Source organism: Achroia grisella, unplaced genomic scaffold (assembly GCF_030625045.1).
Source record: "Achroia grisella isolate CSIRO2021 unplaced genomic scaffold, CSIRO_AGI_Agris_v1 utg501, whole genome shotgun sequence".
Taxonomy (NCBI): Eukaryota; Metazoa; Arthropoda; class Insecta; order Lepidoptera; family Pyralidae; genus Achroia; species Achroia grisella.
In genome coordinates this window covers 856,686-881,526 of record NW_026712897.1, presented here as the reverse complement: position 1 = coordinate 881,526, position 24,841 = coordinate 856,686, and the positions used below count along the sequence as shown (strand labels likewise).

General features: G+C 32.9%; 2 protein-coding genes across 2 annotated transcripts in view; both read left to right on the top strand.

Annotated features, from left to right (window-relative positions):
* Window positions 1–253: 253 nt before the first annotated feature.
* LOC131846131 (uncharacterized) lies at window positions 254–5,425 on the top strand. Its single transcript, XM_059195358.1, has one exon. It carries the CDS (start codon window positions 254–256, stop codon window positions 5,423–5,425), a length of 5,172 nt encoding a protein of 1,723 aa, XP_059051341.1.
* Window positions 5,426–12,741: 7,316 nt separating this feature from the next.
* LOC131846112 (protein kinase C-binding protein NELL1-like) overlaps window positions 12,742–24,841 on the top strand; it is a 44,409-nt gene continuing 32,309 nt past the window's right edge. The window contains exon 1 of the mRNA XM_059195338.1: window positions 12,742–12,844. Coding sequence (XP_059051321.1) covers window positions 12,781–12,844 — 64 coding nt within the window. The 5' untranslated portion in view covers window positions 12,742–12,780. The remainder of the gene's footprint in view (window positions 12,845–24,841) is intronic.

Here is a 24,841-nt window from a genome sequence, read left to right as displayed (position 1 = left end):
AATAAATGCAAAAAACACTTGTAAAATTTTCGGGTTCTAATAAAAAACTTAGAAAAATTTGTGAGTTTAAATATTGTAACATTCAGTGATTATTGAACTAACTCTAATAACTTGAACTTTAGTAATCAGTGCGACATTGTGAATAGACATTTGTATTTTTTTATGCTCACTCACCCAGTGTATCGTTTAAGACTCAGTGCAAACGGTTATTAATTGACTTTCAACTTTCAATTGGCAATTTACTAAAACAAAAATGGAAGGTTTAATGAAAATTCAGAAAAGTATTCAAGATAAAATAAATAAAAATTATAGCAATTATAAAAAGTCAAAAAGTCGTAGTTCATATGGATATTTTGCAGAGAGATTAAATATTTTAAATAATAATTGGCGGGAGTTTGAAGAAAATCATCGGAATATTTTAAAAGAAGCCGTAGATACAGACAAAGATATAAGTTATTTTAAACTAAGTCTATTTGATGAAGTTGAAGAATTATATGTTGAATTTAAATGTGCACTCCAAGATTCTATGGCATTATTAAAAAAAGATGAACCAAAGGAAAAAGAGGAGAACAGTAAAGATCAATCTTCAAACTCGCCTTCTGGAAGTAGTATTGCTCATTTACCACGAATTTCTTTACCAATTTTCTCAGGAAAATATTTGGAATGGCAGTCTTTCCATGATTTATTTGTTTCTATGATCGACAGTAATACATCTTTAGCAGAAGTTCAGAAGTTGCACTACTTAAAGGCACACCTCAGTGGAGAAGCTGAACAGATATTACGTCATATCCCAATCACAGACGCTAATTATACACAGTGTTGGAATAAGCTAAAAAAGAGATATAATAATAGGCGCTATATTGCTAATTCAATTCTCACGAGACTGGTCGGTCAAAGGAAGTTGATGACAGAGTCTGCAAACGGAATCAAGCAGTTACTGGACACAACAAATGATTGCCTGAGTGCATTATCTAATATAGGAGTCAATACATCTTCTTGGGACATTATCATTATACATCTTGTGTCATTAAAACTAGATAATAGTACTAGAGTTCAGTGGGAGCACAGGATCAGTGACCACTCAGACATATTACCAACGTTAGAGGAATTCAATAAATTCCTAGAATGCAGGTTTTTGGCTATGGAATGTCTTCATAATAACGAGAGAAATGATGATAAAGTAGAGAGACCAAAAGTTTTTAGTGTTACCGCAATCTCCTGTTCCTTTTGTAAAGAAAGTCATCTATTATTCCAATGTGAAAAGTTTTGTAATGAGAGTTATGAAAGTCGTCATGAATTTATTCAGAAAAATAAATTATGCTTCAACTGTTTTGGAAGTAATCATCCAGTGAGCCGATGTAAGAGACGTACCACTTGTAGGCGTTGCGGACGGCGACATCACTCTTTACTGCACCCTGAGGGAAGTTCGAGTTCATCGTCTAATATGGAACTAAATCAAACGAATGAATCCGAGCACAGAGAGCAAGAAAATGTGCAGAGAGAGGAGGTTCAAGAATCAAGTCGAATTTCAACACATTTTGCTAATGGCTCAATATCATCACCTGGTCAAGTAATGTTGGCTACGGCTTTAGTACACGTGGACACTAATAGAGATTGTTATACACTGCGAGCATTACTGGATCAGGGTTCTCAAGCCTCATTCGTTACGGAGCGTGTTGTTCAATTATTAGGGCTTCGTAAAATTCCTTTCAAGGGAATAGTATCTGGCTTGGGTGGAGATCAGTTTAACTTATCCATCAAACATATGGTCATTTTTAAGATACAGTCCATTTATACCTCGTTTAGTTATGAAATTCAGGCCTATGTTTTGAACGCTTTGTCATCCAGTTTACCAGCTCAAAAACTTAATATTCAAGATTGGCCAGAATTATCAGGTTTAACTCTGGCTGATCCCGATTATGGTACACCTAGTAAGATAGACTTGTTGCTAGGGGCGGATGTTTATGGAATGTTCCTAACGAATAATATTATTAGAAAGGGCAGTGTCACTGCTCAAGATACACAGCTGGGGTGGATATTATCCGGTAGAGTAGAAGTAAACCATCATTGTCACCATTCCAGCATAGTTAGCATGCATTCGCTGGATAATTCTGATGAGATATTGCGTAAGTTCTGGGAGTTGGAGTCTGGTAAAGAGCAGAATTTCATGTCAGAAGAAGATAAAGCTTGTGAAGAGTATTATGAAAAGACTACAACCAGGGATGAATCAGGTCGTTATGTTGTGCGACTACCGTTTCGCAAGAATAATCCTGATTGCGAACAAGGAGATTTTAAAGAAATAGCTAAAAAGAGATTACTGACTATGGAAAGAAAGTTAGAAAAGGATCCAATTCTAAGAAAGGAATGTTCAAAAGTAATAGAAGAATATATAGATATGAATCACATGGAACTTATAACTGAAGAAAGAGAAAAGGTTAGAGCAGATGCCGTTTACTTACCGTTGTTAGTTGTTGTTCGGTTAGATAAATCAACCACAGCGGTTCGTCTGGTGTTTGATGCTTCGTGTAAAGGGAATAATGGTAAATCATTGAATGATGACCTACTTACCGGTCCACGATTGCAGGGAGAGTTGAGACATCTATTGATGAAGTGGCGTACTTATCCAATTTGCTTTGTGGCAGATATCATCAAGATGTACCGGCAGGTTAAGGTACATGACAAAGACACCAGATTTCAGCGAATTCTGTGGAGACACAATTCAAACGAGCCCTTCAGGGAATACCGTATCCTGAGAGTAACTTTTGGAGTTTCTTCTGCGCCTTATCTTGCAGTAAAGTCACTTCAACAAGTCGCCAAGGATGAAGGCAAGCACTTCCCTTTGGCAGCTGATAGAGTACTGCAAGATTTTTATATGGATGATCTTATGTCAGGTTGTCAGACGGAAGAGGAAGCAGTTGATATATACAATCAAATGGTCGAATTATTAGAAAGAGGTGGATTTAAATTGCAGAAATGGGCAAGTAATAGTCAGAAACTTATGCAAGAAATTCAAGAAGACAACAAAGCAGACAGAAACTTGGTGATTAAGACAGATGATTTGGTCAAAATTTTAGGAGTGTCATGGAATGTCTCATCTGATGAATTTGAGTACGTAATTAAATTACATCCACAAAAGCAGCCAATTACAAAGAGAGTCATTTTATCCGATATATCTCGCCTTTTTGATCCACTGGGTTGGATTGCACCGGTTATTATTCAAGCGAAGATATACATTCAAAAGCTTTGGCTTGCAGGACTTGGCTGGGATGAGGAAGTGCCATCTGATCTGCTAGATAAATGGATTTCATTTCGAGAAGAATTGCCAAAACTTAATCAAGTCAAATTACCTCGGTGGATGCACGCAACATACGATACCACTGACATAGAAATCCACGGATATTGTGATGCCTCCAACGATGCATATAGTGCAGTCGTTTATTCTCGTATTAAAGACAAGTTTGGAGAAGTTCATGTTAACTTGATAGGAGCGAGGACTAAGGTTGCTCCCATTAAGCAGATCTCCATACCTCGTTTAGAGCTTTGTGGCGCGGTACTTTTGGCAAAATTGTTATCGGAGGTGTCATCAGTCATGAAGGTATCCAAGGTTCAATTACGTGCTTGGACTGATTCAACCATAGTTTTAGCCTGGTTGAAAGGCGAACCAAACCGTTGGAAGACGTTTGTCGCCAACCGAGTAACTGAAATATTAGAGGTTTTAGACAGCAGTCAATGGTCACATATTGAGTCTAATCAAAATCCTGCTGACTGCGCGTCTCGAGGATTGAGGCCAGGGGAATTGATCGAGCATGGATTATGGTGGCATGGACCGCAGATGTTACATGAATCCTATTACGAGTTTCCTCTAATTGAGAATTTGTCTACTGATTTGGAGAAAAAAGCCATTAAATCTTACCTTGCTGTCTCAGATCGAAGTAATGAAGAACTGCCTGTCTGGACTAAATATTCATCACTCAATAAGTTGATAAGAGTAATTGCTTTTTGTTTGAGGATCGTTAATAAACTGAAACATAGAAAATTGTTACCTTCATATCTTACAGCTGCTGAATTAAATTATAGTCTGAACATTTGCCTGAAACACTGCCAAAGCTCATCCTTTCCCATTGAAATTGAACAGTTGATGAAGTGTCGATCCATCCCAAAAGGTAGTAAAATATTGTCTTTGTGTCCATTCCTAGATGATAAACATATAATGAGAGTACGTGGACGTATAGAGCATAGTCAAGAAGATTATGATGCGAAACACCCTATAATCTTGCCGCGTGATCATCATATCTCTAAGTTAATTGTAGCAGATGCTCACGAGAAAACGCTGCATGGCGGACCACAATTAATGCATAATTATATCAGTACCAGGTACTGGATTATCAACGTGAGGAGTATAATTAGACAATATATTAAGAAGTGTATTACATGTATTCGATATAGTACCTCGTGCCAACAACCCTTCATGGGTGATTTACCAAGCTCACGTGTTACAGCGAGCCGTCCATTTAGCCGAAGTGGAGTTGACTACTGCGGTCCTATCAACGTTAGAATATCCAAGGGTCGCGGATGTCGATGCTTCAAGGGCTATGTATGCCTTTTCGTGTGTATGGTGACACGCGCAATCCACTTGGAAGTGGTAAGTGATATGACGAGTGAAGGATTCATTGCAGCTTTCAAGAGATTCGTGGCTCGTCGAGGCCACTGTCAGGAGATTTGGAGCGACAACGGCACGAACTTTGTGGGCGCATCAAAAGAGCTACGTGTTTTATTTAAGGCTGAAAAGTCGAGTATTTTAGATGAAGTTGCTCAATGTTTAGCAAATACAGGAACCGAATGGCATTTTATACCTCCCCGCGCTCCGAATTTCGGGGGTATCTGGGAGGCAGGGGTTAAATCAACAAAGTATCACTTGAAACGTGTGCTTGATGGTACCACCTTAACCTATGAGGAGCTTTCCACATTGTTGGCCCAAGTGGAAGCCTGCTTGAATTCTAGACCTATGTATAGGTTACCCACTAGTCAGGAGGATAGTTTGCCTCTCACACCAGGCCATTTCTTGATTGGGGAACCGCTTATTACAGTTCCAGAAAATAATTACATGAACCATAATAGCAGTATGTTGCGTAGATGGCAACTCATGCAGAAACTTACTCAAAATTTTTGGCGTAAGTGGTCAAGAGAATATCTCACAACACTTTGCAACAGGTATAAATGGACAAAAGTTACTCCTGAACCTCAAATAGGCCAAGTTGTTTTAATTAAAGAGGATGATCTTCCTCCAAGTAGATGGTTGTTCGGTCGAATTGAGGAAAAGCACCCTGGTCCAGACAATATAACTAGAGTTGTCACCTTGCGTTGTAAAGAAAATTGTATTAAAAGACCTGTATCGAAACTTTGTATTTTGCCAGTTGTTCAATAAGTTGTTATATAGCTATAAGTCTGCATGTCTAAATGTGTATTTTAAAATTGATTTTTTTGTAATTGTTTAATTTGTGTAATTGTGCTTTGTTTGTTTTCTTTTAATTGTTTGGCATTTAGTAAGGATTTGTTAATGCGTTGTTTGTTTTTGTTTGTTTCATTTGTTTTAGTCACATTGTTAATAGAGTATAATTTAGTGTTTGATTCTTGCTGATGTACGAAGTATCTAGCGAAGATATTTGTTGTATTCATTACGATGTTTAGTTCTATTTCTCTAGATATGTATATTCATTTTAAAAAATAATTGGGTGCCTACTTTATTAGTTGTGTATAAATGTCATGGTGGGCGGTCATTAAGAACACTAGTTCTTGGTGGGCGGAATGTTCGACCAATATCAATTAAAGTTCTCAATATTTATACTAGATGGCGCTAGGTGAAATGTACAACGCGCTATAGTTTCGTTTTCTTTGATTATGACCACTGTACGGAATTTTGTAATTATTGAGTTCGATTTACACCCGAATATATCTTTGTTTACTATCCAATTCGGTGTTGTTTGATTTCTTGGCCTCGAGTAAAACAATATTTATGTTTACATTGTTTATATAATTAATATTTAGATTGTACAAAGAATTACATCTATTAAAGACCATAACTGAACTTTTATAGGGATTAATATCCAGTTTCAATTTAGTTTTATAATATTTGTACAGTTCTCTAAGTCTTAGATTTAGGTCAATTTGTATTTGTAAAATATTTTCTCTAGAAGAATACATAACAATATCATCTGCATATTGCAATATATTTACATTTTTCAAATTTACAAATCGGTGAATTTCCGCAGTATATAGTAAATATATGAGTGGAGACAATGTAGAGCCTTGCATTACACCTTTAAATGCTAATTTCGGGCCATAAAGCTTATTATTATATCGAACAAAAACTGTTCTTCCATAAAATAATTTAAATAACCATTCTGAAAATTTACCTGGTATGTTGTATGAATTAAGAATTTGAACGAGAGTTGATAGATCTACATTGTCAAATGCTCCTTGTACATCTAAAAAAACACTAATAAGAGGTAAGTTACATAGCATAGCATTTTTAATATCACCTGTAAATTTTAGAAGACTATCTATTGCACTTTTTCCTTTACAAAAACCATATTGTAATGGAGGTATAATATTTCTAGTTTCTGCGTACATTTCTAATCTATTTTTAACCATATTTTCAAAAATCTTTCCCACACAAGATGACAAAGCAATCGGTCTGTATGATTCAGCTAAAGACGGATCTTTTTCAGGTTTTAAAACAGGTATAATTGCTAGAGTTTTCCAAGAGTCGGGTATTAAATTATGTTCCCATAAATTGTTATATATTTCAAGTAATTTCATTTTACAATTAACATGAAGATTTTTAATAAGTAAATATGGTATGTCATCAAGTCCCGGAGTAGTATCTTTTCTATTGTTCAAAGCAAGAATAAACTCTTCAAAGGTAAATGGTTCTATTAAATGTGTGTTTAAATCATTCATTTTAAAATATCCATTTATATTTTCAACGTTTTCAGTTTCTTTATTAGTGGCAACTTTATTTAAAAAATCATTTACCCAAGAATCATCACCTACTACATTTTTCCGTCTTATACGATTAAATCTTTTAACAAAATTCCAAATTTTTCCTATACTGGTATGTCTATTAAAACTGGAACATAATTCAATCCAACTACTTCTTTTTTGTTCTTTAATAATTAGTTTCTTTTCTGCATCAATTTTTTTGTATACAATATAATTTTCTATTGAAGGATATTTTTTATAATTATACAAAGCAAATCTACTTCTATTTACAGCTTCGATGCATTTTTGATTCCACCAGGGTACAGGTATATGACTTTTAACACAATTCGACTTAGGTTTAATAACTGGTATATATTCAACTTTTAAATTATTAATTATTGTGCAAAATTGTTCGTATGCTAATATAGGATTTGTTATTGAACCAAAATTATTTAGACATTTATAAGATGAATCTGAATAAGAGCTCCAGTCTACTTTTTTATATATAAACCTTTCTGGTTGTTCCACATATTCATAAATTTGTGGTGTTATGTATAAATTAACTAAAGTTGGAAAATGATAACTGCCCAAAGTATCATCTGACAAAACAGACCAATCGCATAAACCAGCAATAACAGGAGAAGCAAAAGCTACATCAATAGCAGATGGAGCTTGATTCGGACGATTTAATGTGGTACTTTCACCAGTATTTAAAACACATAAATTTATCTCGTCTAGCATGTCGTAGATCTGTGTTCCTCTAATTTGATTACTTTGACATCCAAATATAGTGTGATGTGCATTCATATCACCCATGACTAATACCGGAGAAGAAAGAGAAAGAATAATATTTTTTAATAATGTAACAGGGAATCGCCCTCTTCGAGGAGGACAATAACATCCTAAAATATTTAAGAACCCAGAATTTATTTCAACTTTAATTGCAACAGTTTTATCATTTGATTGGGTGGTAACATTAGAACATTTTAAAAATTCTTTATAAAAGACGGCAACACCGCCATGACCTTTGTTTACATTGTGATCCCAACGATATACTTTATAACCTCTAATATTTACTGTATCTGTATTTTTTAACCAAGTTTCATTTAAAATCAAGATGTCAATATTATGTTTAGCAAGTAAATGTGTGACTAAAGGAAGCTTTGGTCTTAAACTTTGTATATTATGTTGTACAATATTTAAGGAATCTATAATAACCTTCTGATCCATTATAGATTGATGTTTTTAAGAAATACTTCTTTGATTGTAGAAGTATTAACAGGTAAGTTAGTGTCTTTTTTTGAAAGGGAAGTTAATGTTTGTACTAAAGCTGTTAAAATTAAATCGTTATTGATAACTTCTGAAATAAAATCTTTCTCTTTTCTCTTAGGTGTGTAACTTTGAGCTGCTTTAGCAAAACTCGAGTTCAGATTAGGAAAATGTGAACTTAGGGTACTGTTTTTGTTTATAATTTTTTCTTTATTTTCAAGTATTTTTTGAATTTTAACTGGACAAAGTCTGGAAACTGCGGTATGGTTTCCTTTACAATTTACACAGATAGGATTCTCAACATTAGTACATTCTTTATAATTATGACCTTCTGTACAAATTGAGCAAACCATATCTCGTTTACAGAACTTTGTAGTGTGTCCAAATTTCATGCACTTATAACATTGCATTACAGGTTTTATATATGGTTCGACTTTAAATTTACATAGCTCGTACGTTACATATTCTGGCAAAATGTTACCTGCAAATGTTATAGAGACAGTCTGAAGTGGAATCATTCCACTATCGGACCGTTTCATAAATCGCCTCACTGAAAGTATTTCCTGTTGAGAAGATAATTTATTAAATAAATGTTTGTTACTGAGATCAGTGGGAACAAACTTTACAACACCAGTACATTCAGTTGTCGATGCGGGGATGAATGCTTTTAATTCTTGAACATTTAAAAAGGTTGAATCACGTAATAGTGAATTTGCATTTTTTGCATTGTCAAATATTACGGCATATTTTAGTGCATTTACTCGTCTCAATTCCTTGACTCCTTTTACATATCTACTGAATAAATTATTTAAGTAAACTGGACTTTTATTACCAAATTTAACCTCTTCTTTAATGCTTTGTATAAATACAGTAAATGTTGTGTTTGGTGAATTTTCTTGATAACTCCTTATATAATTAGGTTTTAAATAAGGCGCATAAAATGTAGGGTCCTCATCTTTATCTGAATTTTCCTCTTCATGTGGTAGTGGTAAAGTAGCTTCTTTCTTCCTTTTATTTGGTGGTGGTTTAGCAGGAGAATTTCTCATCCCTTTTTTGTTTTGGGTGCCGCCACTGTCAGCACCCATTTTTATCGCACAAAAACGGGGCTAGGATTTAATTAACTCTATAAATTATTTAATATCAAAAGACTGTAGAAAAAATGAACTTCCCGCCTCAAAGTTCCCGCGCTTTTTTTTTTCCGTAATAAGTCAAATTCATTTGTCATATTAAGTTGTCAAATTTTTATAACTGTCAATGCGGTTTACACAAGTTCATCACAGATGGCGCCAATATGTTATGATGTTATTAAAACCAATGATAAAATCAGTACTTGTAGGCAAATGTGGTATATTATCTTTTATATATATCTTTATAATAATATCTTTAATTTGTAAGTGCACGACAAAACTGTCAAAAAAGAGTGAGACGTGAGTTTCCATCTATTACTGTATTCTAGTACAAGTTCATACTTTTAAATCATAAACATAGGACAAAAACGAAAATTTGATTTAGCTACCTACCATAGATGAGAGAATGCACTTCTGCTAAGCTATGCCATATACATGGTCAGGGACGTAGCTACCGCCGCGCCGTATCTGCCGTATTAATTATACTGGGTCCCCGGGCCACGGAGATCCCAACGTGCGGAGGCAAAATTAACATCCCAAAATTATACAAATAACAAAAGCTAATAAAGCTATTTCTTTTTTCCCGCATCAGCTATAAATAACTTAATAAATCAGTTTGCAAAAAAAGCAAGGACATGTATATATATGTATAAGGAGTGTATATTTAATTTTTATTGTATGTAAAAATTTTGGAAAAGTGACAAATAGATAATTATGATGAATACATATTTCTTTTAATATTATGCAATTTTTTTCTTTTGTGAGAAATTTTTACCCTTCGTAAGTGCCCCCAAACAAATTATTATACGGTGCTCCGACAAGACACGCCACGCTTCTGAATATGGTATAACTTAATTACATATAATACTAACAAAATGGACCATATTGTTTGAAAATAAAGTATTATATACTTTTTCTCCGAAGCACGAACATCGTTACTTTAAGCAAATACAGATGTGTACCATAATTAATGTCGTAGTTGTATTTCTAGAATTAAGTACTCTCAATAAATTTTTCTTTCGACTAACTTAGACAAATATGAGCACATGATGAATTAAAACTGAGTTACCCAGATTACCAGTACCCGTTATATTCGCGCTATTATACTGACTTCTTGTTGATTTTATGTCTACGTCGTAAAGCTAGTAGTAGGAAAAGTTATAAAAGCATCAAGCTTTTGTAACTTTTCATACTATACTAGCTTTACGGCGTTAGACAAAATTAAATCTCGAAAAAGGATTAGGAAAACACAGTATTATAAAAAGATTGGATTTTTTTAGGAATAAGGTAAAGAAGAAATCACCATATCCGTCATAGTCTCGCAGTTGTCTTTTATTTATAAAATTCTCGTGTCACAGTTTTTGTTCCCATACTCCTACGAAACGGCTTGACCGATTCTCATGAAATTTTGTGAACGTATTGAGTAGGTCTGAGAATCGGTCAACATCTATTTTTCCCTCTATCTATCCCCCTAAATGTTAGGGGTAGTCCACCCCTAAATTTTTTAATTTTATTTTAAAGCAAAACAACGATTATCGGGACAGCTAGTATATTTATATATATAGCCATAAAAGAATAAAGTTTCTATCACTTCTCAATGTCTAACATAGTAAATTTACAACATTGTTAATTTTGTTTTTATGTCCAACAAAAAGGAGAGAGTTGCTTAGTTTAGCTCGTTATTGATTAATACTATTAAAATTAAACCAAGTGGTTTTGTACCTCACGTTCACAGATAAGAGAATCTTACATAGAAGTATGCTTAGTTTTCGTAAGTTTCATCTGAAATGGGGTGGCATCGTCCATAAATCCATCACACATCGTGGCAAATTCACCAGGAATTTAACATGATGTTTCCAAAGGGAACCACCTGACTTGGTACATTGCTAGTAATTAATAATAATTCACATTACATACTAACAATCCTCTTCCTCTCTTTGAGACGAATATTTTTTTATGGATGATAATGGTGTACCCGTTTGCGCTGGTTTGCGTTGGCGGGGCACCGGTGGAGGATGATAACATGAGTATGAGGTCAGGTCCGTTAACAAGAATTTATCACGAGGGTTTCAAGGGGGAACTGCGTGGAGGTCAACCTGATATGGTACATTGCTAGCAATGGGATCATCAGTCCACATTACTAACAATCTCCTTTCCCCCTTCTGAGATGGGTTTGTCAAATGTGACGTGCCCACATTTCTTTGGATATATTGGAATCAATCGTAGAAAATCAGCATACTGGCGCCACTTTTATTATTTTTAATTTTTATCGGCACTAAAAACAAAACACAGGAGTAGTAATAGCTACTTATTTTCTTCTGTCGTTACCAGCGGAGTGTTAGTAAGAATTATTAGAAACTAGCTGTGCCCGTGGGTTTACCCTCGTGGAATTAATAGCCTATGTGTTATTCTGATGTATACTCCATATTACTGTAAAGTTTCATGAAAATCTGTTTTTGCGTGAAAGAGTAATCCATCATCATCATAAATATCCATCCATCCATATTCACAATCTTTTGCGTTTATAATATTAGTAAGATAAATAAATCACAGAAGTTATTTGTTATTGGGCAGATAAGAATTTACATTTTAGTCAAAGTAGCGGTAGTAGCTCCTATTACAAACACTATCTAGATTGTAGTAAATAGGTAAATAAGTCGAATAGAATACTAGTTCAATTGTGTATAGCGAATTAAATAGGTATTTTGTTTAAGGAAATCCAACTCTACTATGCAATTTGTTTCTCTCTATATTCCTTTATAGATCTAATATGTATATTCTCTAAAGAAAGATTATAAGTTAATTTAGAAGAATAAAATCTGTCCCTGTCTGATTGTGACAAGAATCATTAAAATCCGAAAAGCAAAAAATAACTATTGCATAACTGTTCTAGTTTTTAAAACCGTGATATGTAATTATAATGTACGGTTTTCCTTTTGATAGTCTGTTGAAAAGAAGGGTCACCAAAGTTTGTTGCAAAATATTAAGTCACGTCGATGTTTTCCATTAGGTTTCGGACGCAGAAGAAATTCCTAGTTGTGCTACAATCAACGTTGAGATTACTAGGCTGTTCTTCTGTCAGGTGGTTGGCAGGATAACATAACGCAGACACTCTGCGGCGGTGCTGACCTAAAATGTGTTCGGCAAATGAACAAGCCCAATCAATTAGGGGCGGTCAGCGATCTGCCGGAAAACGGGGCAGCGCGCGCGCTCTCTAAGGAAACTTGGAAAATGGCGGGGCGCGGTGAGGCGGGGAGCGGGTGGGGTAGTGGGTAGTAGGGAGCTCGGGAGGGTGCGTGCCGGAGAGGCGCGAGCGGGCATCGATCGCGCGGGGCGGCGCTCAGTCAGCCTCAGTCCGCCGGGGCGGCCGGCGAGAGCGCGCGTGTCATGCGCTTCCGCTGAGATGACCGGCGCTCGGGCGCTCGTGGCCGCCTGCTGCTGCTGGTGGTGGCTGACGACCGCAGCCGGTAAGTACCTTACGCGATCTGCTGCAAATCAGCTGATCCATACAAATAATCGTTCCGCCGACGACACTTTCTGCAATTTTCCCCGGCCTATGTTACATATGAACATGTTTTTCGTAGCTTTTTCAAGAATATCTGCTGCGTGCGTGTTTGCTTTATCCACGATCGCCCCTCGTAATTTAAATGTCTGGCCGTAATTACTAGAGGGTTAAAACTATGTTTAATTGTATTATTCAAATCGGTATAATATGTGTTTGATTTTTGCGGTGCCCAGGGAGTTTGTTCGTTATACAGCTGATAGTAGGAAGTAAATGTCAGTCAGGGGTAATAAGATATTAAATAATTATGCTACGTGAGATGTTTCATTAAAGAATTAGGGTGAGCCCCATGACGTGAGTGGCGCATGCAGTGTCAGCCGGGGTCGTCACCAGCCGGCACTATTCAGGCTAAGTTCGTCCTTGCTCGGCCACTAGTTAAACAAAATTTACATTACGTAATACGAATAATACGACAACCAAAAATATCACATCTGCGTAAATATTGATCATAATCAAGTCACTGTCAGCCTAAGGAAGTCAGGATTAATGCAGGCGTGCATCGTAACACCTGCCTCACTGAAACGTGAAGGACGAATCCATATCTTTGAAGATTACATTTTGGTTATAAACTGAATAGTATCGTAATGTACATATTTTTACGTACCTTGTAAACGCGTCAGATTTTAATACCATTTATTGTAATCAAAATAACCGTGGCGTTATTTTTTATTTTTTTTTCCTATAAAACTATCAAAAGTAATTAATACTTATGAATGAATTACCAAATAATAGTAATTATTAAATATTTAAATTTGGTAAAAGGAAAAATTTGATCTTATTTTTTCTAATTAATGAGGTCCGTTATCTCTATCAAAAGACATCAACGCGTTAACGTTCTCAAAGGACCTCAAATGTAAATTAATTATTTTTTATTATGTTATTTTCCAAATTACCGCACTAAATTATTTGTTTTAATAATTTAATTATACAACTGAATGTCAGTAATAAACCTTAGCTGTATATAATATACTAAATAGCAAAAATATTTAAAGAACAACATATGTCATGTACGAACATAAACATATTGTTTAATTAACTCGCTTAAATTAGCAAACATGTGAAGTTTATTCTTAAAATAATAATAAGAGACTGTATATCATATCAAAATAATATATTACTACGGTATTGGGTGACCAGAAATAAAATTTAGAGATGCCACATATAAGATCAAGAGCAATTAATAATCCTCCGAAAGGCCAAACAAATGAAGTAGAGGGAATTGCGAAGTAAAAAAATTTGTTATATCAATAAAGGGAACACCCGCTTAACTTGTTATAGTTGTACAGTATCCGTTGTCTCCGTACGCTAATCAATTCTTCCCTTCCGAGTTTTCCTAGAAAATAATAAGTTCATATTACATATTGATTCAGCAGTAATGCAACTCTATTAGATGATTTAAAAAAATCTTTCAATTATGTCAAAAATAATAAAATCACGTAGTAACATTTATTCGACTTCCAGTACTATTTTCATAAAATTAGCTAGTTATGTATTTCTAGAAATAGTCGAAATTCTAAAAACTTAATAAAAGCCCTTTGAATAGGTTTTTTTTTATTTTACCACTCATTTCGAACGATGTAAAAAGATGAATATTTTTTTTTTATTTTACACAGACTCATTACAAAAATAATGAGCAAGAAACTTGTGTGTTGCTCTTTTAAATAAATGTTGTATCTACAATAGTATACACTAATTCATATTTCACATTAAACACAAAATATTGATTCAATATAACGATAATAAAAAATTGTAGAGTAATTTGCGATATCAAAGTAGACCATCTTGAAAAATGCCATCATTTCCTCGGGACATTTGTCAAGTTGGCGAAGTAAATTGGATATTTTGTGGGCTGCTCTTATAGTAATGCATATTTTATGATTCATCCATCTCATGCATAATCTATATAACATTCAAAAGTACATTTGCACGCCAGAAGAAATAAAACATTATTTACTTTAAGATGAATGTGTAATAGGGTCGTAATTATCCACAAATATCATTATAGGAAAAAGGCAAAAATAATATTAACAAACTACTAGAAATTGTTTCTCAAAAAGTATAGTGCAACGTTATCTAAAATTAAACGACGCTATCTAGTAATAAAAATATAAAGGTCAATTTATAAAAGAATATTTAAAAAAATGTCGTATAATTATTATGGTAACGATTTTTCATTTTTATATACTCGTCTAGTTTTTACATGCAATTTTATCCGGATGATCTGGATAACATCCTACGACCTTATCTTATATGACTATTAATTAATTATTATTAAGTAATAGTAAAATTATTCCAGCATGGTCTTGACCTATTCTGTTGATGATGATGGTGGTGGTCGGTATTTATCTAAAAGATAACAGATAAGATAGTGTTTTAGTTTTCCTTACACTACAAGATTGTGAATTAGAAAGTAAAAATTAAAAATACAAATATATACATTGACCATATATGAAATGTCTATATTATTAAAAACAAAGTCCAGTCCATTGTAAGAAATTTCTTTCACAACTTTACAATATATTACCAAAAATACCGTGTAATTGATTATGCTTCATTTTGATGATGTTTTAATTTATAAGAATAATATGTATTGTACAGAGTGAAATGACTACCAGTCTCTGCGATCGCTATTTATTTATTAGGTAGTATTGAATGTAAAGTATGAAATGATAAAACAAGTACAGACTGAAAAAACCTTACTATTATCTCAAGACAGCCAGCCGCCCGCCTTACGTAAGGGAGGTCGGGGCGTACATTGAATTTTTATCGGCCCATCTTCTTTCGCCCGCATTTACTTTTTATATTCTATTACCTATCTTATTTGAATATATGAGTATGGACTACTTCTTTCAATTTCAGTCTGAGAGAATACTTGAACAGGACAAGTTTATATTCAATTTTGAGAATTACAAACTCCGAACGTTTCAGTGAAGATTTCTTATAACACAAAAAATGGCATTATTTTTTTATTTTATTGTTGGATAAGGATTGCCACATAATTCTTCCACTTATAAGTATATTAGATGAGCGGAGAAAAATATTGTAATATCCAATAAAAATAAACAAACATTCAAAATGACGACAAAAGACTAATATAAATGTGATGCAGATGTAATAGTAAATATGTAATCATTGATACAATAATATTATTCGACATGTTGGTTTGCCTATCTTATCAGACAAATCTGTTTGAAGAGAGTAATCCGATGCTATCTAATGATAATGTATATAGTAGTAAATATGTACCTTTACTATATACGTAATACAACATCAGTATTTATTTATTCGAATGACACTGTGTAGGTTTCAGTTTAGCAGATCCAACTATGTAACAGGTATTGTCAGGTATTAAAAATTACAAGGTTAATTTTAAAGTAACTGTTAGGTGTTCCACGCCATCTATGTATTACACTGCTTTCTGTGCAGATGATAAATGCTGAGATAGAAAAACACCACTGTATTAGTCTATTAAAAATTGAAAATTAATAACGGATTTTATAATGACGTATTTCCGGTACGTATTTGTAAACTTCAATCTTTCATTGGTTTTTCCGAAACGACATGTAAACTAGATTTTTTTTAAATATTCAATAAATGCAAAATATAGTGTCTTTAATAATTTTAATATAGTTTTCAATGACAAATCACGGCACCTATTGTTGTTGTAATTATGATTATGAACGTTTCTAATTAGCGAGGTGTGAAAGATTTAAATTTAATATGTAATTATTTTAGCTTTACAGTTACAGTGTAGGATATACTTGCGGATGTAATTTTTTCTAGACAAACATTATCTTGTAGCGCTCTCGCCAAGGCGTGGGAATGAAGTCGACGAAACAAAATAAATAAAATAAAACCATCCGCTATCAAACTATTGACTGTAACATTGTTGACACACGTCTGTAGCTTCACTGCGTCTTGGACGATGCTACATTGCCGCAGAGTTCAAGAAAAATAAATTTGGTGCAGTATTTAAATTTCTTTGATGTCAGCTTACGAGTAGGTCGAAATGTTGCATAAGTTTTCGCCGTAAATAATAATACTATACCAGCATTATTCCTTATTATTAAGATCACTTTGGTAGAGTAATGATTTGGGCAGTAATTACCTATTACTACCCTTTACTCTACTTTATCTTGGAATATTTTTTTGTTTTATGGTGTTCATTAGTAGTTAGTTATTTGGAAGCACAGTGACGCACCTATTGGTGTACTACCCATCTAATCGATCCAAAAGGCCGTAAAGTCAAATTGGAACGACACAGAAAAAACTTTTTTGACTCGCCGGTGATGAAAACCTTGATATCAAAGCCCTGCTTGCGCCCTGTTACGTTGGAATTAATTATGCTCTGTGAAATGTGAGCATGTCAGGTGTTGTATTCAACACGACATAGACATTCGACATTGCTCTGACTTCTATCTGGAATAAGAGTCATGACTCTAAGAGTAATGTCATATGACATTACTCTATTTTATTAGTAATATTTTTTTAAGTTTCTACTATCAATAATATCACTACGTAATACAAAACTACAAAGTATACTAACTTTTTATGATTGTTCATGACTACTAGAATCCACGAACGTTGATGATGATGCACTAGAATTTACACTGAGGTCGTATATGGTAGATTGTATGTATGTGTATTTATTCTCTCCTGGTAATGAAATCCGAGTAGGAACAAAGAATAAATCAGATGTTTTACAAATATATACTTATTTCCTATGAAACGCTAGTTTAGTCACGCTGGCGAATTAAGAAGTCTACCTTTATAGACGCAATAAAATAGCCAAACAAACAATCGATTGGCAAGCGTCGACTGGCAGTAAAATATGGACTCGTATTTTTTATTACAACGATAAAACGTAAAACTGCCTATTTACGTGTAATTTATATATTGCAGTCAAAAGTTTACATGGTTAAATTCCATAATTCAATTCATAAGACAGTGTTACAGCTGCGGTTATGTCAGCCAAATAAAAAATTGCCTGGACTGTACACGAGCGTGCCATTATTTTCCATCCCGTCGTTTGTTTTCAATTACTTTTCTCCTTCTTTTTGGTTTCTTTTCCTCTAAATTAGTATAAGAGACGGTTTTAAATAATAATGCTCAATTTTACTCACTAGCTGTTACTCGTGACATCGACTAACTTATTTGAGATATAATATAGTTTCAAGTCCATTCTTTATTAAAATCCGTTCAACCGTTTTGCTGTAAAAATATAACAAACAGACATATATATTATATGCATTATATGCTAATAATATTAGTATGGATGTTAAAAAATGTTAATGACAGGTTAATGTCTTCAGTAATAAGGAAAGTGCTACATGCCACCTTTGGGTCGTTATAAACGTAGTAAAGCAATTTTTAATAACTTACTAGTACCTAAATGTCGTCAACCTACACCTTTTCCTCTGCTCCGCCCCTGGTATATTATATATATTTTTTATAGGTTATGATGGAATAATGAACTCGTTTAAGCTAATAGTATACTTAAACAGGTTAAAAGGATAAGAAAAGAAATTTAATAAAAGAACTCAATAATAAAATATAAGTACATGTGGCTCTACTAATAACCGTCTTATGTATTAATAAAAAAATGAATTATCTAGATCGCTTTCCTAATAGACTATTTCACTAAAGCAAATGACTGTAATCCTTTTAAGCACGCAAAAGCTTTTTGCATGGTTAAAAGGATTACAGTTAACTTTACGTTTACTTACTAAATAAATTACATTGTCGCACTTAGGATTTGCAACTTTCCTACTTCAATTTTTTTTCCTATTTTATTGTCTAATATTTGCCAAATTTTCATTATTTTTAAACCTACTTCACAAGAATGACTCTCGGTTTAATCGAATGCTAAATTTGTTTCATTTTGTACAATACAAATCAAAACACTATATGTGCTGCTATACTGTTACTCTCTACTAGACCTCCTCTACTTATTTAAGAAATCTTGACGAAAATAAAGACAAGAGTACTTAATAAAATATTAAATTTATAATTGATATAGGTAATAACAACAAGTTTTGAAAATCTTCACGGCAACAGTAAACATCCGATCAACACATATCTGACTTATTAAAGCATAACATTTTTTACGATTTCTATGAATGCATTTCATAGAAAGGGATCTCAATCTCATTAGAGTAGAAGCTAGTAATGTACAAAAATACTATCTTTAATCAATTAATAACCTTGTAGTGTCTACATATCGCTTAAAATTATTAAAGATTAGAGCAGAGAACTACGCGGTTTTTAATTTCCACAAGACCGAGACATCACAAAGTTAGTTTATGTTTATTATACTGAAAAGGGTTCTTTGCCCTTGCAATAGTAAGCATGTCGTGATGTACTGCAAGTAGTGCAATAGTTTCATAATAGATTCTATTACGATTATTTCATGAAATGTAAATGACGTTATATCCGAAAGTTCATCGCTCGCTGTGAGAACTTGTATTATTTTCTTAGCCGCAACTTATTTGTCACATTGTTACTATTAATATTTGTTGTACATATATATGTATATAATATTTGTAATAATATGTATATAATATACATATATATGGACAAGAATAGATTTTCTCGATATTTAAATAAATTGTTCAGTAATGCAGTTGTAAAACATAAAAAGATTACTCCGTTAGGGATTTATAACTTAAGTAGAGAAATTTTGTATACATAAATTAAACATTCCATAATAAATGTGACAATAGTAAAGAAAGTAAAATCTACAAAGTTCATCGGTCGCCTTTTGCTTTGGTATTTTAAAAATAAAAGTAAGGAGCAAGAAGCTCGCGTGCCGCCCGCCCTGCGTCAGGCAGGCGACGTGACGGCGAGTGGAACGGACACGGTGCCTTTCGTCGTCTGGGACCTTTAGTTTAACATTATTCAACACAACGCAACGCATCCATAACACAAAATTCCATTGAATCATTCATCACACGCTTAATATTGTATAAGGCTCGTAAACTGGCAAAAGGCACGATAAGGGAAATTTGTAATAATTTTGTTTCGTAGACAGACGTATTGGTGATATCTATAGATGGACTAATTAATGACTTCATCTATAGTCATAATATATTTATTTATTTCATTAATAATAAAATAAATAAATAAATTTTAATTAGTCCATTTAAAGTCACCAATACATCTATATGTGCATCACAAATACGTGTATGTATTAAAATATTCTTAATCAGTGTGCGTAAGACTAAAAATACATTCGGAAATTGCTAATCGATAAATTGTTCAACATACTGAAAGTGACTATTAGATTTTTTTTATATATGAAGTTATATATTTATATTAAAAATATATATTTATATATATTTGTCAATTCATATTGATTTAAGAATTTCCAAAATTGTTTCTACATAGACTCAAACATTTTATTAAAGTAATAATTAATATTTATATTGATAAATACACACACACCCAGTGCACAATGTGTTTTTTGTAATATTCTCTGATATATTATTCCCCTCTTCTTTAATTTAATGATTGACATAAAAATACGCCATCACGACAACGCTTTCTTATGGTAGCGTGATGGGTAGCAATAACTAAAATACGTATATTCATCCCTCGATAGAATCGTGTATGAATAAAATGAATTGAAATAACTATTATGCAGACAAAATCGAGGGTGCTTTATTTTACTTAGTACATCTTGCTTTTGGAACATGAATTTTGTATTTTTTCATTAGAATGGCAAACAAACAGATAGAGCTGATGTTAATCGATAACCGTCGCTTTCTTACATGATACACCGTGATAACATTATGCCTTGACATTCCATAAAACTGAGATATGCCTCTGATCCTGTAACTTCACTATTGAATTTCGACAATATTTTAAATACAGGTTACTGCTATTGCATTTAATAAACGAATAATTAATAAATCAATTTACTTTAATTTTTTTTTGTAGTTTTCAGAATAATATGTTCATCTGTATTATCTATTTGCTACAATTGAATTCAAACAAGCTACTTGTTTAAGAAAATTATAACATGTAAATGGTTTTAGATTAATTTATATAAGCTTAAACTTAAACACATACTCTCTCTCTCTTTATAATAATAACTTAGATATCGAGTTTTCGTTTTAATTGCATTTATCTTATTATATTGCGCGATCCCTACATCTACATATTGCAACGATTTTTATTGTATTTTTTTAAATACGCAGGGTACATATTATATATAATATTTTGTACAATAAATAAATTTGCTATTTCATGTTCTAACGAATATAACAAAAAAATCACATTTTATAAACACAGCAAAAATTTTTCTACGAGAATAATGTTCAGTCTGTCCCAATAAACAAATATTTGTTCGAAAGTAAATATGAATTTCAAACAGTTTTATGGTATAGGGGTTTGTAAAGGGGCAATTTATATTACGCAGGGTAAACGTTTGAATTACGATATCTATCCTGTTAATGTAACAGACAGTATCAATATAGAATAATTATATTATCTATATGACTACTATGTATTATTTATATTTTTTTATCTATATCTATGATTACATCAGAATGGATATTAAATATAATCTACTTAAAATAAAAAAAATATTAAAACATTTTTGAGAGAGATTTGTTGGGATTTCTTTTTTGTTTCATATGCTATATGAACATAGCCTACGTAAAATAATTTATATAATTTAGAATGATATTGAATAAAAACGCAGTTAGAATCTTTTATTGTATGTATTGTGGCAAACAGTATACAGTACCTAAATTCTTCTTTTCAAACATATTTATCAAAATCGTACTACAATACAATCAGTTAATCTTTAAAGTCCGTTCATACAGATTAATAAAACTTCTCTATAGGTACTACATAGGGTACGTTTAATAACGTTAATAATTGCTTAATAAGAGCGGGTGCTATATTAAAGTTTCAGCTATTACATGTTACCGCAAAATACTCGTATATTTAGTATGTATAACTTTGTGGGCGCTACGCCGCATATAAGTGTCCAACTTGCCACAAGTTGAACAGTTTGCTTATAACTTATAATTACTAAACACCCAAATACACTTATTAGATATCGCGAGTTACTTTATAGTGTTGTAACCTAATTTTGAACAGAGGAAGTTATGTAGTATGATAACTTCGAAGTAATAACTTGTTACATGTTAACCCGAGAGAAATTTCACTTGTCTACGTTTTGCAACCTATGTTCCTGACTGTAGAGTGAGCATAGCAGAGAAATTAAAGGATATGGAGGAGAGATAATAAGATAAGTAGCCAGGGGCATTAAAATGCAAGAGATTTCATATGATAACTAATAAACGTCCTCAAAGGATCCTACTTCTTTAAGTAGTCATTGTTATTGACTACATTTTAACAAGTTCTTTAACTTGTTAAAATGTAGTCAACAACAATGACTCCATCATATTTTACATAATGTAACTCAACTACCGTGTTATCTGCATCTCAATCGTCTTACAGACAGATGCAGATGTAAAATTTAAATCCTAAGTTTATACTCTGATGTCTGTACGACACCTGCGGTTATGTCATGTATATACGCTGCTCTGCAATTCTAAATGCCTGATATAAAAAAATGGTTTAGTGCTAGCCGGTTTGTGCTGCGCCAGTTCCGTACAGTTATCACAAACAATTCAATTTAAAGGATGTAAGGTAAAAAAAATGCCACCTAAAGCAGCTCCATGTAGATTTAATCAAATGTTGGTTAATATGGGAATACGTATTTCAATATATCTGTATATTTAATGTATTTCAATGTGCCAAAATTACACAAGTTTCTGAGGAAAATGGTCTTCTTGGACATACCCAATGTTATGTTTATTTTTTAAAACAATTCAAATTTCTCGAAACCTACTCGTATAATAATGTTTTTATACTAAACCTTGCCAGTGACAATGATTAGCTTAGCTATTCTGTTCATACATTATGCATTACAATGCTAAGTTAGTTTCCATTTCATTTCCCGTAAAAAAACAGTTTGTAACTGTCGATTTTATTTACCTGGAAATATGTTTTCGCATGGGACATGAATATATAAAATGTTTTGTTTCTATGATCAGTGGAAAATCTTGCCTTGTGTTCCTGCCTCAAGCCACTATGCTTGTATCCTTCGATTTAAAACGTCGACAAACAGCGATAGGTAAAGCAAATACTTCCACTTGTTTAAAATTAAATGTGCAAGAGGTTTATCATTATTAAGCTTCCTCCAGCATTAATAATAATACTAAAATAATGCTGTTGTATGATTAATAATCTATAAATTATTCTGTTTTATACGGTTTTATTTCTTGTAGGCTCCATATAAATTTAGTGTGAATTGGTACTTCATTGCTTTATAAATACGATATGCGTTGTTGTTGTTCTATTTCTGAGGAACAACTATACAAATCCGACTTAACTGGTATTCCTTTCTTATTTAATTGGTATTAACGGGGATTATTGTTTATTAAGTTACCTACAACCTATAAATCTATGATTATTAATTCGCTATGACGGATTTTATCTTTTCATTTTTCTTTTGTACCTCTCATCATAAACTTAGTCAAAGTGACAATACTAACAAATTCAAAAATTAAATATATAAGACAATCATTAAAATGTTGCATTTTACCTATAAAATACACTATAACTTAGTAAAAAGTAAAAAAAATATTGTATATGACCATATACACCCAGTATGTGACTTGCGGAAAACTCTATGACGGCCTGAGAAAATTTGAAACTGTCCCAGACAAATAGTGATCGCAGTTGGCCGCGCGGCGTGTCGCATCAGGCGCATTGCGGCGCTCTAACTAAATCTAGTTTGACCTCGTTTCATGGACACATATAAATTTCAAAAGCCTGAACTGTTACCTGTAGGTTTAATTCCCCAACATTTGTACATAAGAAAAACAACTAAAGTATAACTAGTAGTCCTAACAGTCTTTACATTATTTCAATTTTCCTTTTTTTGTATCAATGTATAAATAAATTTGAATGTAAATATCTATTATAATTTTAAATATTATGTAGACTTGACTCCTTCATTGATACACTTATTTCGTTATCATAGCGTAAAGATGTAGAAACAAATTTATATAGATCTATACAATTTCCATTTACATATGATAATTAATTTTACAGGAAAAATAACGATAAGAAGTGTGAATAACGATAAGATAGAGTCCATTTACTTTCGAAATTGTTTGACCAGTGATGAAATAAGAAAATAATGAGTCACCACTTTTTTTCATCCCCAGGCTGACGCAAGAGGCAAATAGGGAAACGAAAGGGACTTTGTCAAGTCGCGGAATTATAATCTTAAGTAGTCTTAAATAACCTTAATTCTTATTTTATAAGAAGTGAGTTACTACCTAACACCCATAATAGGATGATAATGCACTTCTATGATTACATTCGTTCTGTACATTATAGTTTCTTTTATATTTCCATTTGGAAACTGTCATAAATTAAATTTAAACGGTCTTTAACTAATGACCTTATTGACATTTTCAAGTTATTTTCTTTTAAAAGAAAATTAAAGTAACATGAAAGACAAATCACAAAAATTACAGTAAAATTAATGAAAATGTTTGTTATAATGTCATGCACATATGAAGCATCACGTCATGCAGTCTCAGGTCAGGTGTTGCTAAGCGACGGTAGCGTCACCCAAAAGTACAATATCGATCACCGTACACCATCGGCCAGTGCAAGCGATACACGCGTACCTACGTAGTACCTGTAACGTACTACTCGAACGTCACGCTAGTGATTAATTATGAACGCCCCTAACTATCCGTAATTAGGTCGTCTTTACACACTTGCTACGTTACGTTTGTTTAGGACTCCTTACCATCTAAAATTCGTACACGTGATGCCTGGTTGTTGATTAGTACCTAGCCAACGAAAC

What these genes read in the sequence shown, in the direction of transcription:
- LOC131846131 (XM_059195358.1), top strand. Translation starts at nt 254, where the DNA reads ATGGAAGGTTTAATGAAAATTCAGAAAAGTATTCAAGATAAAATAAAT.